This window comes from Nyctereutes procyonoides, unplaced genomic scaffold (genome assembly GCF_905146905.1).
Source record: "Nyctereutes procyonoides isolate TBG_1078 unplaced genomic scaffold, NYPRO_anot_genome, whole genome shotgun sequence".
Lineage (NCBI taxonomy): Eukaryota > Metazoa > Chordata > Mammalia > Carnivora > Canidae > Nyctereutes > Nyctereutes procyonoides.
The window spans coordinates 8,830,797-8,851,139 of NW_026575133.1; the positions used below are offsets into that span (position 1 = coordinate 8,830,797).

Consider the following 20,343-nt stretch of genomic DNA (forward strand, 5'->3'; position numbering starts at 1 on the left):
GGGCCATTCTCTTCTACTGTTTGAAGACCCACAAACGGCAGTCCTGTGTGAGCTGGCATGAGACATAGGTTCCTCTCAGTCTCCAACTGTGTCATTTGGGCACGTCATTGGGCCACTCTTCAGTGATGCCTGAGGTCCCTTCTCGTTCTAAGATATCTTGACCATAAAGCTAATCCTCAACCCTCCTGACAGATACCATAAGCTCTTTCCACTGCTCATCCTTCAACTTGGAAGACCTGAACCCAGAAAACCCACTCCAAGGGCAGGAAAGGAAACCAGGGTCAGGGCTCAGACCACCCAGTACCTTTAGGGCCAGGGCTTCCTCGGAGATTTCCTACAAGAGAAGGTAAACCTGGAGTTAGCTGCACATCTCGTGTGTGTCACATGTACACTCACACATTCACACGAGGGGCATCATGGAGGCATGGGGGAGGAAACGGAGGCTGGGACCAGCAATCAGGCTCTAAGATGCGCTAGTTGTGTGATCTGGGACAGTTCTCCTCTAGGGGCCAGTTCTCCCAGCAGTCAGATGGAATGGCAGTGCTGGTCGCCCTCCCAGGCCCCTGGGCAGGACTGCACGAGGAGTGTGGGAGGGGATGCCGAGCACCCAGCCCCGGGAGCCAGCAGGCCTGGGCTCTTCCCCACGCCGCCGTGCTCACCGTTTTCTTGCTCGGCCATCAACCTGTTCCTCACGAACAGCCAGAGCTCCTCCTGCCGGTGGCTGTCAAGCCCTAGTTTGCCGCCTGCTTCCACGCTGGGTGCTTCCCCCTGCAGCCAGTCCTTGTTGGCCCGTTGCATCTCCTCCTTGAAAAGCAGCACGTTGCTCCGGCTCTGCTCCAGCTCTGCCACCCGTGCCTTCAGCGCCCTCACCTCCTCGGCTGTAAGGGGTGGATGGGAGGCTGGTCAGCCAGGCTGGGCCTCCCTGCACAGGGCTCGCCTCCAGGATCCCCACCATGGCACCCCGGGGACATTGTGCTGGAAGCTGTACACAGAGACCCCCTGATGTGACGGCCAGCAGCGGGAGGGGGCAGCTACTCAGATGGCAGCCCAGGCCTAAAGAAACCTGGCCTAGGAGTCAGTCTTCCCGTGGGAGGCACGGGCCCTCCTTCTCCCTGGGAACGGTGCAACAGGCCACACAGAGACCCATACAGGATGTGGGAAAGTTGAAAAGCAAAAAGGCTACGAGAAGGTCTGACTTGATTACGAAGGGCAGCCGACTGCTTGCTGAACAGGCTGTTTGGGGGCAGGGGGCCCTAGGCTAGTAGCCACACAGGGACTCCAGCTCGGCCACAGAGCAGCTGTGGGACCCTGGCCAGGTGCTTCTGGAGCCTCAGCTTGCTCATCTGCAGTAACAAGGGGTCTGTACCAATCATCTCTGACCCCCCAATCCTGCACACCTGGGCCATGCTGACTCCCTCTCTCTGAATGGGCAGTCGGGCCCTGCCACTGCGGTCACATACCCAGAGCAATGAGGCCAAAGAGTAGCCCCAGGAGCAGCAGCCAGGTGAGCAGCAGGCCCAGCAGCCACTTCCACCAGCTGCAGCAGGAGCCACAGGGGCACCAAGCTGGCGCTGCTCCCCATGGGCCACCACTGCCACCGCTGCCACCACCGCCACCACCACCACTGCCACCGCCACGATGGTTGTAGTTGTGCATTTCTGTGGAAGACAAAGGAAGAGTAAGGTGAATGCAGTAGGTAGGCTCTTGTCCTCTTCCCTCCAAGTACTCTGGTTTTTGGGGACTCCCCAGAGGGCTGAGGGAATGCTGGTGGGGCAGATAATTCCATCAAGGAGAAGGTTGACTCCTAGGAAAACACCAGGCCGTGGCTGGTGAAGAGCACATGGCTGTGCAGCCCAGAGGAGGTCCCCTCACCTCTGTTTCCTTCCTTATAAAATGGGGTTAAAAGATTGCCTACTTCTCAAGATGGTTGTTGAATGAAGGAAATAAGGTACATAAGGTAGTAGCACAGAACGCGGCACAGCACGGAGTTTAAAAGCCTTCGGGATGACCACCAATCTGCTAAGAGTTCCTGCATCTGATTATGGCCAAACCCAAAGCATTCCCACCTCCCCACTTCTGTTCCCACTGTTCCTTCTTCGTAATCCTTGCATGCCTGAAATTAGACTCAGCACCCAAGTGTGTCCAGGAAGTATTTTGGGTATTTGTTTTGTTTGCTTTTTTTTAGTGAAAAGTGTTTTTAGTGGCTAAAAGGGGCTGATAAGCTCTCACAAGGCTGTGGAAGCAAGTGAGTTAAGTATAAAGGGCTGGAGAAGTGCATTGTCTCAGTGGCACCTTGAAGCCCAGGCAGGGGGTGTTCTGTGAGACACAACAGCAGCTCCCGGACTGCTGGGAGACCCTGGACCCTGGACAGTGGCGATGGTGCCCACAGGGTACAGGCAAGGCCTGGGAGCCCCCCCCGCCCCCGCCCGAGCTGAGCTCCTTCTGCAGCCTCATCCCAGCTCCCAGCCTGTCCCCCCACCCCTGTGTCCTTCAGGCCTGCAAGGAAATGCTTTAGAAGTATGTGGCTCAGGTGTGCCCCTTCCTTAGTCTGTTCCTTCATCCTGTCACTGTAGGACCTGCTGCTGTCACCCACCTGCAGAGGCAGCCTTTCCCTTCGTGGACACAGTCTTCACGTCTCCTGGAAGGCAAAGACCGAGAACAGGTTGTGACCTGAGCTTTTCAACTACAGAAGCCCCCAGGGCAGCCTGAGAGTTGACCATGGGCGGAACTTGTGGGGAATACGCCGTCCAAGATGTGGACACTGATGTGGACACTTATGTGGACGCTGATCTGATGTTTGCAACAATTACATCGATAAAAACATGGCTTGGCAAGCAGTTAATAGTGGGGAAAACCAGCATTTTAACCCTCTTGTGACCCTAAATCTTTCAAGCCCAAGACATTCTTGGAGTTCCATGTTAGGAGTGACATTTGCATTCAAACGATAAATGTGCTTATGAGAAAAGACTCTTGATTTCTCGGTTCAGGGACTCTGAACATGTTCGTCACCTGGAGTGGAGGGGCAGAGGGCTAGTTCATGAGTCCCTCCTACTCTCCAACCACTGAATGTTTGTGGGTATGTATGAGGTTTTCTGGGAAAACTAGTTACAGCTTTCATCAGATTCTGAAAGGGGTCTTTTGTCTCCACAGCCCCACTGCCACCCCTAAAATGGAAGTCTTCAAAGTAAGCATTTTCTCAGAGTCAGGCCTGCTGAAGATTGTAATGGATTTCATTTGCATTTTGAAAAGATGTTCTAGGACCCAATTTTTCTCTTCCTTTCCTGACCTCCCTGAAATCAGTAATCTGGAGAGAGTCTTAGGCTCAGAGCAGGTGAAGAAATGCAGTTATCCCGGAGAGAATCCAAATACTTGGGAAGAAAAAAATAAAGATAGCAAGGGCTTTGCAAAAACATTTTCTAGCTGTTCTGAAAATTATGGGACAGGGAGTAAGATGTCATAGATGTCAGACGCACCCCAGGAAGGTGTCGGCTGCAGTAATGCGCATGTGCACACACCACACACCCATGAGACCGCGGTGGAGCTTGCAGAAATACGGTCTCTGACTCAGCGGGTCTGGGCTAGGCCCGGCCCTCTGCATTTCTAACACAATCCTGGGTGGTGCCCATACCGCTGGGCCAGAGGCCACAGTCTGAGCAGCGAGGTCTCGGAAGATAAATAAAGGAGAGGCAGACAGATCGGAGTCAGATTTCCTCTCACCATTGGCGTCTGATACCAGGCAGGTGTCAGCAGTGTAGGCAGCTTGCTTTTCTTTTTTGAGGGTGTCATCTGAAAAAGAAGCTGTGCGCACACCCATGATCATCCAGGGTACTGTGCTCTCACTCCCTGCCAGCCCCAGAGCCACGCCTGGGTGGACACCCAGGTAGGCAGAGGGCCCCCATGTTCCTGGGTTAATCTCCCACATCTGTGTATGTGGTTAGGAGACTTCCCATTGCCCCAAGACCCCTCTGGGAGTGTTTTGCCAGAATTTTCCTGGATATTTATCTAATTCAAGGCAGACCTGGAACATCGCATTCAGGCAGGCATTTTTCACTTGAGTGGGGTCACTGTGGTTTTCTTTATGAAAAGGTCTCAAACCACCCTGCTAGGACATTTGGTCCCCTACACTGTCTGCCTTTCTCCTGAAACCTGCCTAGCCTGGGCCCCCACGTACTTGCAGCAATGCTGGCCGGGGAGGCAGTGAAGACCTTCCCGCTGTCCTTGGTCATGATCAGCAGCTCCATCTCCTTCTTGGCTGGTGTGTTGTCTTTCTCCAGGATCAGGAATTTACAGTCCTTGTGCAAGAGATCCTCATTCTGGACATTTGTGGTGCAGGCTGGCAAGGAAAGGAGCCGGTGAGGAGAAGGACAAGGGAGAGAGGGAAGAAATGAGCCAAAGAGGAAGGAGGAGGAAGAAAAGAGGGGAGAGGGGAAGAGAGAGGTGAGCAGGTACCTCTGAGGGCCCCCAGCATCCTAGGGACCAAAGGCACCCTCCCCTGCCCAAGTAGCCATCAGAAGGTCAATGCCGGAAGCACTTGGGCGGCAGGCCTATGATGCTTCCTCCCCACCTGGACGTTACAGGATCTTTAGGGAAAGGGCCACAGGCCCCTTGCCAGGAAGGCACTCCTTGAATTAACGTGGCAGGTTCATTTCTATCCTTCAGCCTCAAGTGTTAGCATCCTGGGGGGGGCTCCTCCTGGAGCACCCGGCCTAACATACACACACTCCTATCTCTAGCATGCCATCTATTTCTTCCAGCAGGTGTTATTTCCCGTCATCCTTTCGTGTACTTTATCTACTCAGTCTATCTGCCTCCTCTGTGGCAGTGGGCAGCCTGAGACTCTAGTCTGCCTCATTCGTGCCTGTACTCTGGGCACCAAGAAGAGCGTCTCTCTCATACAAAGCAGGTGCTCAGTAAACCTTTTTTGAATCAGCTAATTATTGAATGGAAGGAAACAACAGGATCAGAGCAATGGAGGAAAGAACCCACTGGGTGTGGAGAGCCTAAGTTGATAAAGATCCTATTGAAAGTGCTTGTGGGGCAGTGGCTGCTTCTGAGGGGCACTCTTGTTCTTACACTGGGTGACACGTAACAGGAACAGGCCGGGGGCTTCCAGATATTGGTGGGGACTGGCGGGTAAATGGCTGGCCCAAGGCAGGTGCAGAAGGTGGAGCTCTCTGCCCCACCCCTGGCACCCTGGGCCAGGAAAGCCAAGGTAGGGTCAGCGGCACATCCATCCCTGCTCTGTCTTAGCAACGGAGAGGCCTTTGGTGTGAGTCACATTTGCAGACCTCAGAGCAGCAATGGGTCAAATCTCCTCTCATATAGCAGGTGCCACGGTGGAGCACTTCTCCCTCCACACAGGCCTGCCCTCAGCAGCTGGGGATAGCGCTCACCTGCAGAGGTGGACACACCAGTGCTCACAACAGCAGGGCTCTGGGGCAGGTTTTTCTTCATACCATACGCTGCAAGAAAGGAACCACTGAGTGAGCAGGGCCAGCTCCATGAAACTTAGAAGCAGCCTGACCAGCCCTAGCAGCTAGGCACCCTCCACAGGTGAGAGGAAGAGGACAGTAAGAATAAGAAATAAAATGACTACTAATTATGAAGGTAACTCTCCAGCCACAGGGACAGCAATGAGTTTAGATGAAACTTCCTTTGGTCTAATCCTCATCCCTTTAGGACTGTTCCATAACTCCACCTCCTACACAAAGGCCTCCTAGGATCCCTCCCCTTCGGAAATCTATAACCCTAACACCTGCTCTGCATAACTGGACTCCTGTGGTCTTATAGAATGCCCAGTTGTTTCATGTGTAGTAGTCTTTCTACTCCAAGTAGACAGTAAGTAAGTTGAGGGCAAAGACGAAGGTTCACATCTCTTCTGCTCCCCTTCCCAGGCGTGCACAGGGGTTCCACCATGAAATCAGTAAGATGATCATTTTACAGTGACAAGGAACTCCCAGAAACTGCAGTGAGACAGCGATATACAGGTGACACTCCACAGCAATGTGGTTTTCCCTGTTGTTTTTCTCATGTCTGAGCCAGCAAATGCAGAGGCTGGCATCTCTAGGTTGGGAGATAGGGGGCTATTTCTTTGGTGGGAAAGGTTGATTTTTTTTGAGACATTTGGGTCCTTCCAATACAGTTGCTGGAAAGGGACATTGTGAGGTACAGCTGCAAAGGGGCGTTCCTCCCTGGGCCGAAGCTCCACACCTCGGCTACAGACCTGTGGAGGCGGTGGCCGTGCTGTGGGACAGGGTGGACGAGCTGGGTGCCAGGTTGTTCTGCATGCCAAACACTGCGAAAGCAATGGAGGACAGGTGAGTGTGGGGGGGGGAGAGGGAGGCCCCCCCAAATCATTTCCACGATAAAGGTCTTGGCACAGGACAGATTCCCCAGCTTTCTCAGTGACATGGGGAGCTTTTTATGCCCCATCTCCCACCAGAGGCCAAAAGCTACCAGCACTTCCAAGTATTGGGTAGTTAGGGCCACACAACACAAGAGCACTAATTTGCACAGGGTCTGACAGATTTCTCTGTATCCCAGGATGGATGGACTTTCTTTCTTTCTTTCTTCTTTCTTTCTTTCTTTCTTTCTTTCTTTCTTTCTTTTATATATTTATTTAAAAGATTTTATTTACTCATGAGAGACAGAGACAGAGACACAGAGAGGGACAGAGACGGGGTGGGGAGGGCTGGGTAGAGGGAGAAGCAGGCTCCATGCAGGGAGCCCAATGTGGGACTCGATCCTGAGACTCTAGGACTATGCCCCAGGCCGAAGGCAGGCGCTAAACTGCTGAGCCACCCAGGGATCCCCTGTATCCCAGACTTTTAAAAACATCCCTGGGGTCTGGCACCTGGGTGGCTCAGTAGGTTAAGTGTCTGACTCTTGGTCCCAGTTCAGGTCTTGATCTCTGGGTGGTGAGTTCAAGCCCCATGTTGGGCTCCATGCTGGGTGTGGAGCCTACTTTAAAAAGAATATTACAGGGGTCCCTGTTTGCACCCTGGGGTGCCCCGATGTACAGTGGGGGACTGTGGGCATAGGACACAGACACAGAGGGGACTGACCTGGAATATCCTGGTTTCCCCTTGAACTTCCTTCCTATGTATCCTTCCTTCTTGAGACTCAGATACATAAAAACTCCCCTAACCCCCATTACAATTTCAGAGACTGGCTGTTGGTTTTTAAATAATGTGTAGAAGCTCATTCCTCCCATCAACAGCTTTTCTTATTCCATCCTCGCTAGTGTTTGGGGCACAGATCATGGATCCAAGACCAGCCCACCTTCCTGAGTCAGGACTTTGCAAAGCAGAATGACAAAGGCAGAAGGAATTAAACATGAACCTGGTGTATTCTGGGTTTGGTGGAGCTCAAGTTAATTGGAGGTATGAAATGAGAATGCTACATTCGCACTTGTGGATATACCAGCCAAGAAAATAAAGAAGGCCCACAGCATTATATTTATTAATCACAGTAACATAGAAGGCAGAGTCCTTAAAAAAAAAAAAAAAGTGGGCTGTAACATTTACATAATAGGCAGTTATATAACAAAACCGTGAATACAGATTTCTTTAAAATGGTCATCTTTGCCTTGGGAACTAATCAGTAAAATTGAACCCTGAACCAACTACAATATTTATAAAAAGATCTAAAGTAAGATCCTTTTCACATAACAATACTTTCTACCTGAGAAATGTCCGGAGCGCTGACTCAGCCCCTTTGCTTCCACTTCTCCATCGCTCACAGAAAAGAAAGGGACCAGCCCTTTGACCTGGCCACGGGCCGAGCTCTACTTGCTACCGGCAGGCAGCCCCTGGGCCCTGCTTCTGCATCCCTCTGCGCGCTGAGCAAAGTCTTCAAGCTCATCGGCAGAAAGGACATTTATGTGGAAACCATTCTGTTTTCCTCAGCAGGAGGGAGCATCAGTTTTTCTTCTTCTTCTTTATAAGATTTTATTTATTTATTTGAGAGGGAGAGAAAGAGAATGAGTGGGGGGGAGTGGCAGGCAGAGGGAGAAGGAGACTCCCTGCTGAGCAGGGAGCCTGACTCAGGACTTGATCCCAGGACCCTGATATCAGGGCCAGAGCCAAAGGCAGAAGCTCAACTGACTGAGCCACCTGGGTGCCTACATCACTGACTTTTTAAGCGAATGTTTCAGAAAAGGCAACACAAGCTGGGGTGTACTGACCTGAGGAGCAGGTGCTGACCCCGGGGTGCAGTGTGGAAGAGCCGGATGTCATGTTATTTGGAACTCCGAAGACTGCAGGAGAGGAGGAAGGCTGGTGAGAGGGATGTCCAGTCCAGAACAGGGGAGGGGGGTTGCAATAGAAGGAAGGAATGGCAGGGCTACATTTTTAGGTTTTGTTAAATTTCTGGTTTTAGGAAAATCTTGAGCTCTTGCCTTGTAGCAAAGAACCAAATGGTCTGTGGTGTGCCTTGGGTCATAGCCAAGGGATGGTCACAGGGCAGTGGCCTCGGGTGGACACAGGGTCCAGCCAAAGCCCCTCTTGTTAGTCACCACTTTGCAGAGAAGGCATCTGAAGCCCAGAGAAGTTAGCTGACTTACTCAAGGTCACAGTGTATCCATGTGGAGTGAAACTAGGTTCTTTAGATCTGTTTTCATGTTCTTTCTTCTGATACATTGTGCTAGATAGTCCTCCCTATAGGGGACCCCCCAAAATAAACACCTTGGAGACTGAACTGAGTTGGAGTTCCAGTGGAAAAATCTTGGGATACTAGGCCACAGAAAGCCCCCCAGGGAAGGCCATGGTCGAGGGTCAACACCAGAGAGGTCATATTCAGCTCCAGGCAAAGGTGCACGAGGTTCAGGTAGGAGGGGAAGCACATACCCGATCCTGCAGAATAGGCGTTGGTGTTGAGGAGGGATGAGCTCTGGGTTGTCACGTTGTTGTGATAGGTCCCCATGGAGGACCCTGCCGGCAAGGTGGAAGACCACATGTGGGAGGGAAGGTTGGCATCCAAGATGGTGGCATCATAGGTGCCAGACACTGGAATCAGAGAGGCACACCCACACCCCAGTGAGAGGCAAATCGGCACTCTGTGCTAGGGTAACCCTCTCAGGTTGGTTTGCCAGAACTTTCTTGGGTTTAGCCCCGAAGATCCCATGACCTGGAAACTCCCTCATTCCAGGGAAGCTGGTTGGGCCACTTCCATCTGAAACCTTGGAGCTGGTGAAAACTTGATCTCCTGTATTAGAAATTTTTACTGGCTCTTGGTGAAATTTGAAGTAGGTCAGTTTTGCTCTGGAGTCTGCCCATTTTTCCAAGATCCCCTCCCCATCTCCTGGTGTGCTGGTGTGGTGGGGACCAGTGGGCTCTCTATGTGCTGCTGATTCCACCTTCACAGATGCCAGGGGAATAGTAAATCCCACGTAGAATTCCAGGCACACACACAGCAGGCACAGCTAGAAAAGGCCTTCGTCTGAGACCACACTGCACCAGGGCAGTCTTTCCTGGCTAAGCGCTCCATAAACATTCCTATGTGCTGACCAGGCCCAAGAGCCACTCTGCCCCCAGGAGGGGGCTTTGGTGCATCTTCAGATCTGAAGCCAATTCTTCCTCTTCATATACAAGCAGAGTTGGCTCTGCAGGTCATAAAAACTGCCCCGAGGCTTGGTTTTAGATTTATTAAATAAGAGAAAGATCACAATCTCAAGTTTTTTTTTTCCCTCCAGGAGTGAAAGACAGAAAAATTCACAGCGAAAAAAAAAAAATTGATAGCACAATTGGCTTCTTTCTTCATCTCCCTCTGAGGATCTACTTATTCATCTTTCTGCCTCCCAGAGAACCCAGCTTTCTTGGCAGGCATGTGATCTAGGAGTGCTCCCCAACACTCATCCTACTTGACTACGCTCTCCTGGTTATCTTCTTGACTTCCCCCAGAGGCCTTCACCTCTGCTAGTGGCCGTGTCTCCCCGTCTATTGCTTCCCCTCGGTGCTTGGTACTTGGCATAGAGGAGGCACATAATATTGACTGAATAAATGAATGAAAATACTACAGTCATCCCCAGGATTCTTCACTTGGGGACCCAGACCAACATATTCCCAAGAGAAGTCAAGAATGTCCTAGGAGAGAATCTCTCGGATCTAGAGCCCAGCTACATGCTAATGGGATGGTGGACCAGACAGGGTGAAGCCCACATGGTCATGCAACACGAAGAGTGAATGCTTAATACTCTGCGGGGTCTCTGCTGCAACCTGGAAGGCCTGTTGGGGTATGGCTGAGTTCCTGGGCCAGGGCAAATCTGCTGCCTTGTTCCCTTCCCTCCACAGCAGTGGGGGCCACAGGACTTACCCGACTGGGAGCTTGCCGTCACCATTTTGGTCTCCACCGTGCCTTTCTTGGGGATGGGTAGTGTGTTGGAGGAATTCCGGGTGGGACTCACACTTGCTGATCGGCTCCCTTTGAGCAAACGCTTAACATCATCCAATTCCGTCCCTGCAAAATCATCCCCATGTTTTCCATTAGGCTCAGGATTCCTTTCTGAGTCCCGTGGCAGCGGGGGGAACATTAGTGGTATTCTGAATATGAGGGGGGATGGCATCTGCTTCCCATGCTGGGATATTTTTGGTCAGCCTTATAATTTTTGCATTTTATCAATTTATAGCAAGCACTTATCAACCTGGCACTTCATAATATTAATGGCCTCATAAATACAGAGCCTCCACGGGGAGGTCCTCAGTATATATCTCCTAATTAGACCTCATCAGGCACCACAGGGATAATTCTGTGGCTGGAAGACCCTGTCATCCTAGATTGGGGGACTCGGGGATTTACATCCAGGGTGGTGAGAGAACCAGATCCCTTGAAAGAAATGGTTTAACAGTGGTCTCCTCCCCTCCCAGGATACCTTGAATGTCAGGTTCCTGACCTTGCGTGCTCTGCAGTGTCATGAGGAATTTGTGGTCCATATTCCCTTAATAGTATGCTGCTTTTGTGTGAGTTCAAGTCCATTTGGCCACTATTGTAGCCAGGGTCACCGAGGGATACAAGCTCCCTGTGCCTCCCTATGTGGCAAGTAGGAGAAGAGGGAGACATCCTACGAGGGCAGTGCCTCAGAGACAGACAGGTTTGCACACAGCACGTGCTGGAGGACTGCCCAGGCACCCCCTTCCCTGAAAGCTCCAATCTCTGGCTCAGCCCTGCCCAGCCTGGAAAGGCTCTGGGGAGATAGCCTCAGACCCCACGGCCCAGGGCATGGAGCTGTCTGGGCCAGCCCCAGTCTCTGATTCCTGGGCCAACCAACCTGGCTCTTTGTCCTCCTACTCTTTGTACTTGGCTCCTGTCCTATCAGTTGGGTTCATTTCAAAATGTCATATAACCCTCTAATAAGAACAACCAGAACAAACTCAAATTCTCATACTCCACTTACTTCTGACTCTTCCTAAGCTTATGTATCCTATCAGGTACCCCCCCCTGCTCCTTTTCCTTTGGCCACAATGAACATTCTTCCAATGTCTGAGCATATGTTCCTCAGATATCTCACACCAGCTCATCCTATGGACCCTTCAGGCTCCTTTCACGGGACACTGTTTCTTCAGCTCCCTGACAGGTCATGGGTGGTTGGTTTACTATCTTTCTATTAGCAGCAGGGAGCATGAGTTATTCAGCTCCTGACCCTGGCACCTTGCCCAGGGTCCCTCTCACAGAAGGCCTTCAACGTGTTTTAGGATTGAGCGCACATACATGTGCAGTAGTGACCCTGGATTCCTGGATCCTTTGTTTTCAGACAGACAGTGACCACTTACATCGGGTAGATGGGGACGCACTCTGCAGTCGAACTCGGATTTCGCTCTCTGTACAAGGGAAGAGACAGAGAAGGTATAAGTGGAGGATCTTGGATCACAGTGCCTGACCCTGAGCTCTGAGCACCAGAAAGAAATTTGGGCTTCTCTGAGATCTGTGTCCTGGGACCAGGAAACATCAGTATACCCAGAGCAAGTGCTGCTTAGAAAGAGGGGTCCTGCAATGAAACGCCGGGACACCTGCACCCCGATGTTTTATACCAGCAATGTCCACAATAGCCAAACTGTGGAACGAGCCTGCGTGTCCATCGAAAGATGAATGGATAAAGAAGATGTGGTTTATGTATACAATGGAATATTACTCAGCCATTAGAAATGACAAATACCCACCATTTGCTTCGACGTGGTTGGAACTGGAGGGTATTATGCTGAGTGAAATAAGTCAATTGGAGAAGGACAGACATTATATGGTCTCATTCATTTGGGGAATATAAATAATAATGAAAGGGAATAAAGGGGAAAGGAGAAAAAATATATGGGAAATATCAGAAAGGGAGACAGAACATGAGAGACTCCTAACTCTGGGAAACAAACTAGGGGTGGTGGAAGGGGAAGTGGGTGGGGGTGACTGGGTGGTGGGCACCGAGGTGGGCACTTGACGGGATGAGCACTGGGTGTTATTCTGTATGTTGACAAATTGAACACCAATAAAAAATAAATTTATTTTTTTAAAAAAGAAAGAGGGGTCCTCTCCCCATGCCCCGACCGGACCACTGCACACCTCCTGATGCCTGGAGATGCTCTGATGAGATCACAGCTGAGCCCTGAGGCTTGATCACCATCAGCAATGACTGGCCCCCTTCTCTCTGCTCATCCCCTAGCTGCTCTAACCAAGCTACTCTCCTGCCCTCTGGGTCTCTGATACATGAAAGAGAATTCTAAAACTCATATCATTTACTTAGCCACTTTGGCTTCCTATGGGCAGGAAACAGGTGGTTTCACATGATCTGTTAGCTTCAGCTGGGCCACTGACATCTTTTAACTATCAGCCTAAAGTTGTGAGTGCTTGGTATGGTCCTAAATTTCAAGTTACTGATGCAAGAAGGCCCCTGGAAATCTAGAGTAATCACTGAGAGCTACTGGAGCCCATGAAGAAGTCTGCCTTCAGCACAGCCCAGACGTGCTGCTCTTCCCCACCCTCACCAGATTCATCTGGGGGCATGGGGGCAGCTCTCCCCAGGACCCCATTTCCCTTCTAGAGCCTTATCTGTGGGCAGACATGCAGAGTACCAAGCTGTCATGGAGCCCTCTGTCCCCTGGAATAATTTGAAAAAGAAGGGCTTTGGCTCATTTCTCACTGCATGAAGGCAATTACAGTATATCTTATTAAAGTCAGCCAGGATACTATAAGTGAAACCACATGTGGTGCCAGCGTCTTCACAATCCACAGCAGAACAAACCACTCCCAGGTGGTTACCATGTGTTTTTATCCTTGCTTCCACTTGCATGTTAAATCACTGCCAAAAATTACCCTTCCCATCCTGATGGGGCCAGAGAAAGAGTTCCAGGATGTTGTAAGCTCCTTGAAGACACCAATCACACCTTAGTCATTCTTCTCTACTTCTTCCATTTTCTGGCTCAAGGCTGGGCACACACATTAGATGCTCAGAAAACACTTGTTGAATGAACTGAACCCAGCAACAGAGCTTACCTCGTGTTTGGCTCCTTCCTCTGGTTGAAGAAGATGCTGAGGAGCAAAGAGAAGTAATCTTAGGCATATAAGAGGTGACATGCTAGATAATTTTGACCTGGAAGGGGATCTATTTGAGTGGGGGTAAGATATTGTTTTCATTGTGCATTTATATCCAGATGGGAGCCTTCCTCTATGTCTCTGCTAATGCTTTGTAAAGGACTCCAAACTGAATACTTGCCTGCCTTCTTCCTGGAGCTCAAGCCCTGAGCATCCCACTTCCTACCTGGTGGCCCCAACTGGAAACTGAGCCAGCAGCTCTGTTTCAGGACAAAATGACGGAACGTGTCCATGTGGAGGTCTCTACCTGGCTTCCCTATTTCCATCATTTGCCCACAGTGAACTCAACCACCTGAATTTGATGGTGGACGCTTAATAATGATGACCACATATCCAAAAGGGAGAGCGAGTTTTGCAAGGCTCCGATGCACGTAGGGTATTAGCTATATGAATGTTAAGTTAGCTCACACTTAGAGTATTAACTAACATGATTGATCATTTGGAAGCCTAGTCATTGGCTCTGGCTGTCTATGCTGATCAAATACATTTAAAAAAAAAAAAAAAAAACCAAGCAAACAAACAAACCAACCGAAAAACTAGCCATATCTTCCCTTTAGCTTTTTGTTAGAGACTGCCTTGGTCTTCCTGCTATAAGCAAATAAGTAAAATTATGGTCACTGTACAATGATCGTATCAGTTCATTTGTACAGTGAGAATCCAAGAACATGGACCACTAACTTAAGGTCAAGTGAAGAGGGAGCCTAGGGTTTCCCTTGGCATAAAATGTGCCCCAAGGGCAGCCAGCTGTAGCAGAGGTGCCGAGATGTTTGGTATTTGTGCATTTGAATGCCTGCTCCTTTTTGCTAGGAGGTCTCTGTGCATCCTGTGGAAGGAAAAACCCTACAGTTGTTGTTTGGCTTTGGAGGCTTCTCTGTCCAAGCCTGAGCCTTGTGTGAATAACTTGCCATTTTGGTAGTGTCAGGAGCAATGGCTAATGACAATAAGTTAAAGGTGCTTCAGGATAAAGAGCAAGGGAAAAACTGGTCAGCAGAGGTCAAAGTCCTTTAGAAGAATCCATGTAATTCACTGTATCTCCCCACCCCCACCCAAGGCATTTTTCCAAGTGCATCTGATTGGTTCCTCTGGAAAATAAGGAAGGGACCTACCGAACTCCTTCCGAGGATACTCTGGAGAAGAGTTGCCACTGGAGCTCCCTGCAGAGCAAGAAAACACTTAGTACATATGGCCACAGAAACCTGGGGCTTCCGACGGGAGGTGTGCAGAGCCCCCGCAGCCTGGTGTCCAGGAGGATGGTAGGGGCCCTACAGCAGGCTCACTCTATGAAATAGGACACGCCTGCTGGACACAGTTGTGGGAATTCATTCTGATCACTGATTTACTTCAGATGGCAAAGGGTCTGAACGAAGGAAAGCAGGAGGTTTGGTTTTCTTTTTTTGTTTTGAAGGCCTCAACTGAGTCTTCCCCGTATGCTGGTGCAGGTGATCTGTCCCTGGCCAAATAAATGTGCTGTCAGCATCAGACTGTCACTGACCTAGTGGAGCTCGTCCTAGATGGGGACCCTTTACAATGAAGGTACCAGCCCCAGGAAGGCCTAAGATCACAGAGCAGCCATGGTGACACAACCCGCCTCGCTGCCCCCCTGACCCATACCCCCTAGTAACTGGTCTTCATCACTTACTGGGGAACCCATACCTCAATCCTGCCTCTCCACCACCACTACCCACCTCTGTTCACTGTCAGGCCCACTTGCTGCCTGGCTCATCTGTTTCCCACTAAATGGCTTCTGCACTCACCAGGTACTGCAGAGACTCTAGGGGCCTAGCGAGTGTCCTCCTCCCACCTCCTGCTTCTTGCCCTTAGTGCTTTCTCTCGCTTGACCAGGTCTCTGCCTGGGTCCTGCTCTCCTGGCCCCCTCAGACTCTTTTTCCTCCTGTGTTCTCTGGTTCTTCCTTCCCCTTCATCCCTAACCATCTTTCTTTCCTCCCTTCTGCTTTCAGGCTCCCTTCCTTCAGGATGCATTATTGAGCTTGTTCCTGGGGGACCTCCATCTGGCTCCCCCTCCCTTAATCGCTGGCACCGCCATGGACCTGTGCTTGCATCCCAGTGGCACGGCCTCCCTCTCTCCTAATATTTAATCAGTTGTCAAACGTCAATTCCGTCTCACCTCCTGCTCCTTCTTTCCACTCCCGTTGCTACTGCCCTAGTCCCCACCAAGTTTGCCCTAGTCCTTGCCAAGTTTGCCCTTGACTACAGAGGATCTTTTAACTTGTCACCATGCTCAGCCTCCTTCCTCCCTGTTCTTCCTGCACACGGCTAATTCATTTCTTCTATTTTTTAGAAAGATTTATTTTATAGAGTGAGCTTGAGAGTGAGTGAGTGTGCACGAGAGGGGCAAAGGGAGAGGGAGAGAGACACTTTAGCAGACTCAGCACCGAGCACAGAGCCTGAGGAGGGGCTCCATCTCACAACCCTGAGATAGTGACCTGAACTGAAACCAAGAGTCAGACGCTTAGCGACTGCACCACCCAGGTGCCCCTCACATCTAATTCATTTAAGTGTTGTTAGAGAGGAAGAGTTTCCTCTGCCCTTCAAGATCTTTCTAGCTGGGCTGAGAATCAAACTGACATAAGACAAATTACCCAGAGAAAGGAGAAAATCAGATTTAGTTTTGTACATACAGGGAATCCACAAAGACATAGAAATTCCAGAGACAGGCAACATGATGCTCCTGTGAGCTGAGGAGAGGGTTAAGGGCCTGAGGATACAAAGGATAGAAAGACCATTAGGGGGAAGGTGAGAAGTGATGGTTGGGAAACAAAAATTGCCTCATGTAGGTAAGTGTTTTAGGTAAGGGAATCTTCTTGGTATAAACAGGCATTTGAGGGAGAGGTAAAGTGCTTTTTCCCAAATCTGCTGGGTTTTGACTGTTTTTAACTCAAAATAATGTTCATGCCAAAATGGCCCATCTTGGGCAGCCTGCCCTTGGCCCCTACTGTGTCCACTAAGGTGTTCCACACCGCATTAAACACACGGTAGGTATGTGGTCAAATACTAAAAGGATGAATGAATAAGAGGGCAAGTATATCAATAAAATCTCTAAGTCTGTAAAAGAAATGAAACTTCTGTGGAAAACAAGGCAGAAGGAATGTAGATAAAATTAAATTTCTTATAACCCACAACCTATAACAAATACTTGAGGCAGACAGAGTAGAACATTCCTCCAGAAAGCTTCCAACTGTCTTACTGCCAATGCCTTTCTAGAGGGAAAAACCACCTTAGCTTGACAATAGCCCAGCCTCCAATATCTTGTGAATCTACTTTAGCACTGAAAATCCTTTTGGAACTTCCCTTTGTCTTTACTTCCCCAGCCCCAAGTATATAATTGATCACCCCTCACAATCCCAGGGTAGCAGCTCCTTCTGCCCATGGGTCCTGTCCCCGGGCTATCATAAAACCACCCTTCTGCACCAAAGACTTCTCAAGAATTCTTTCTTTCCTTGAGGCCTGCGGCTCCGGACCCTAACACTCCAAACCACATACAAGCAAGAGTGAAGAGAAAGGTGAGAGCAGAAACAACTAGACAGGGGTGGCCAATCATTCCATCTTTGAAGGGTGAATGAAGTTATTTGGAGGAGAGAGTAGTTCTCTTCTAAAAATCTGTGGGACTAAGACTCAGTCGGTCAAGTGTTGCACTCTTGATTTTGGCTCAGTTCATGATCTCGGGGTCATGAGATTGAGCCCTGTATGGGCTCCATGCCCAGTGCAGAGATTTTGTCTCTCCTTCTCCCTTTGCCCTTCTTGCCTTGCTCTTGCTCTCTAAAAAAAAAATAAATAAAATAAAATCTGTGGAACTGATACCTTCATATGTTCCATGGCGGGTGATGTGAGTTTTCCTTTCAAAGGTGGAGCCTGGTGAGTTGGGCAGAGTGGAGGCAGGGGAATGAGCCCTCCTGTAACTGGAGGTGGAGGCATTGCCTCGTGTGCTTCCACCTGCAAGTGGGGAAAATCAGAAACTCTCAGAGCACTTCGGACTGGCTTGCAGTTACATTGATTACCCTTGGGCTGCTTGAAAGAGAAGGGGGCCCTACAGAGGGCCCAGAGGACTTTCAGAGAACAGTGCTGAAAGGGTCCACCTGGGCATTCCAGGGCTGCTCAGAAATACGGGGTGGGATCATTGCCACTGCCCTTCCCCAGCTGACCATGGAAGGCAGGCAGGCAGGCGGGCCCTTCATGGATGTGGCTGCACATGGCAATGGAGAGGCTTTGGCAGGATTTTTCTTGAGGACCTGGCATTTAATTGTAGCTCACTGCTGGATGGACCAGAGTACAATCCAACACGGAAGTGTTCCTTGACAGCCAACGGCAACCACTCCTCTTGGTCAACCTGGCTATTTGTGTGTCTTGGGTCTTCTTTTTCAGTGTCAATCCAAGCTGGTTTAAATGGCTTCAGGGGCTATATATGTGCTTGTTTTTTTGTTTTGTTTTGTTTTGCCTTGCTCTGTCTCATTTGGGTTTGAAAGCTACCGGGAAAGAGTGTTTCATTGGGAACAATGGGCCCGTGTTGGATGCTTGCCCAGTGGAAACTCAGTGTGGGATTGTGTGCCACTAGATTCCTCTGAGCAGAGTAACCCAGTTGTTAAGTTTCTTTTGTTGTTGTTGTTAATGCAAATTGTAAACCCTCTTGTGTGCACACCCTTCCCTAAAAGAATTGGCTTAAAGAGAGTGATTCAGTGGGAAAGGAGCCACCTCCCTGTGAAGCATTCTTGATTGTTGTTATTTATATTGGGGACTTAATGAAAATTGATCCCATCCTAAGTAAGCAGGCTTCTTAAGTAAGCAGGCTTCGAATGTGACTAATTTGAAAGTATCACCTTGGCTGGGATGTGTGTCAGTAACATAGCAATTTGGGGCATTTGGAATGGATGACAAGCAGTTGTGACCATCCCACTCCTTGTAGGACTGTAGGACTTCCCCCCCATCCCCAAAAGTTCTCCCCCAATCCCTCCCACCAGCAGACACTTACTTGAGTTTATGTAGCCACTGCTGCCATGTGTCAGGCTGTGCTTCTCTAGCCTGCTCCCTCCACTAAGAGAGCCTGTTTTAGCATAGCCATTGCTGGTTCCCCCTTCTGCAGGAACAAGAAGCAGATGACAATTTATGGGTGGAGTCAAGCCAGGGGGTCCCTTCCTCCTTGGCTGTGGAGACTACCCCTGGCTTATCTCCTACCACCCAGTTGGTTTGGAGTCCCTTTACAGGTGCAAGCTGCCATACTCTCATTTATTTGGTTTTGATAGAAATGTCAAGAGCAAATATTCCACCCAATTTAATAGGAAAGTCTTCTGGGTGGAGCACAGCAAGTTGCTCATTAGTAAAACGTAAGTGTTAGAAAAGACAGCTGAGTGATAAAAAAGCTCTGGGAGGCCAGGACATGGGTTGGGCTTGCTTTTTTGACATCGCCTGGTCAGTGCCACAGACATGGCAGCCACTAGACCTGTTGAGGGGGTGAGTGACTGCTCTGTGTTGCTGGCCTTCCATGTGGCAGCCTGTCAAGCTCTGACTTCTTGTCCCTATCTTCTGCAAGCCAGGCTTCTTGGGAGGTGCAGGGGTATAGCTTTAGGGCTTGGTTCTCTAACACAGAATCCACTAAACCTAAGGACTTCCTCAGGAAAAAAGTGGACTGAGACAGAAGCCTGACTGGTGGTTCCCTTCTCCTATCCTGCGCTCAGGCTGGATAAGGTTTCTGATACAAGTGTCCAATCAGGTAAATCTATAGAGACAGAGAGTAGATTCGTGGTTCTAGGGGGCGCTGGGGAGAGGGGCAGCAGAATGGGGAGTGACTGCTAAGGGTCATGAAGTTCCCTTTTGGGTCGGTGGAATGTTCTAAAATTAGATTGTTGCAATGGCTGCACAACTCTGTAAATATACTGTGAAAATTAACAAAAGGAAACCTCTCTAAAGTGAACTGATGCCAGAGGGGGAGGCTGAGAGGGAAGCCATGCCGCTTAAGGTCATTTACAGACCCAACAGAAGAATCCTCAACAGGAAAGAGTCATCAGTGAGAGGCCCCAACAGGGAAAGATGTACATTGCCTCTCCTACGGAAAATCTACTTCGCCTGCAACTCGGCCAATGAGAAACCATCCATCACCCCGAACTCTTGCTTTTCTCCAATGATCTTTCATTTAAACCACATATCTACAAACATTATATGGTCCCATTCATTTGGGGAATATAAATAATAATGAAAGGGAATAAAGGGGAAAGGAGAAAAAATAAGTGGGAAATATCAGAAAGGGAGACAGAACATGGAAGACTCCTAACTCTGGGAAACGAACTAGGGGTGGTGGAAGGTGGGGAGGGCGGGGGGTGGGGGTGACTGGGTGGTGGGCACCGAGGTGGGCACTTGACGGGATGAGCACTGGGTGTTATTCTGTATGTTGGCAAATTGAACACCAATAAAAAATAAATTTATTATTAAAAAAAATAAACCACATATCTCAGCTTCCTCTTTCTTCTCCCTAAAATAATGTTCCTCTCCTTTGTTTGTTGGACTTGCCTCTGCTTCTGTCTTAGCTGTTTGTTCCAGGTTGTGATTCTGTGCTATTTTGCTGGTAAAATAACTGGCAGTTTTATTTTTAAGGTTCATAAGGCTAACAATCATTGAATTATATACTTCAAATGGTGGATTTTGTGGTATATCAATTAATGTCAACATAGCTGTTAAAAGAGATTTCAGATATTTTGGAATTGCTCAACTGAAGAGTGAACAACTATGGGAAAGGTTATATGTGGAGTCCTTCGCACATGCCTT

General features: G+C 49.5%; 1 protein-coding gene across 1 annotated transcript in view; it reads right to left on the reverse strand.

Moving 5' to 3' along the window:
* The window catches only part of COL17A1 (collagen type XVII alpha 1 chain), a 51,001-nt gene that overhangs the window by 23,162 nt on the left and 7,496 nt on the right, over nt 1-20,343 (reverse strand). The window contains exons 4-19 of the mRNA XM_055346341.1: nt 18,557-18,661; nt 17,392-17,523; nt 14,679-14,726; nt 13,474-13,509; nt 11,766-11,813; nt 10,312-10,455; nt 8,847-9,005; nt 8,186-8,257; nt 6,224-6,295; nt 5,394-5,462; nt 4,172-4,333; nt 3,718-3,798; nt 2,594-2,638; nt 1,461-1,658; nt 660-878; nt 305-334 (exon numbers count right to left, since the gene is read on the reverse strand). Of these exons, the coding sequence (XP_055202316.1) occupies nt 305-334; nt 660-878; nt 1,461-1,658; nt 2,594-2,638; nt 3,718-3,798; nt 4,172-4,333; nt 5,394-5,462; nt 6,224-6,295; nt 8,186-8,257; nt 8,847-9,005; nt 10,312-10,455; nt 11,766-11,813; nt 13,474-13,509; nt 14,679-14,726; nt 17,392-17,523; nt 18,557-18,661 (1,620 nt within the window). The remainder of the gene's footprint in view (nt 1-304; nt 335-659; nt 879-1,460; nt 1,659-2,593; nt 2,639-3,717; nt 3,799-4,171; nt 4,334-5,393; nt 5,463-6,223; nt 6,296-8,185; nt 8,258-8,846; nt 9,006-10,311; nt 10,456-11,765; nt 11,814-13,473; nt 13,510-14,678; nt 14,727-17,391; nt 17,524-18,556; nt 18,662-20,343) is intronic.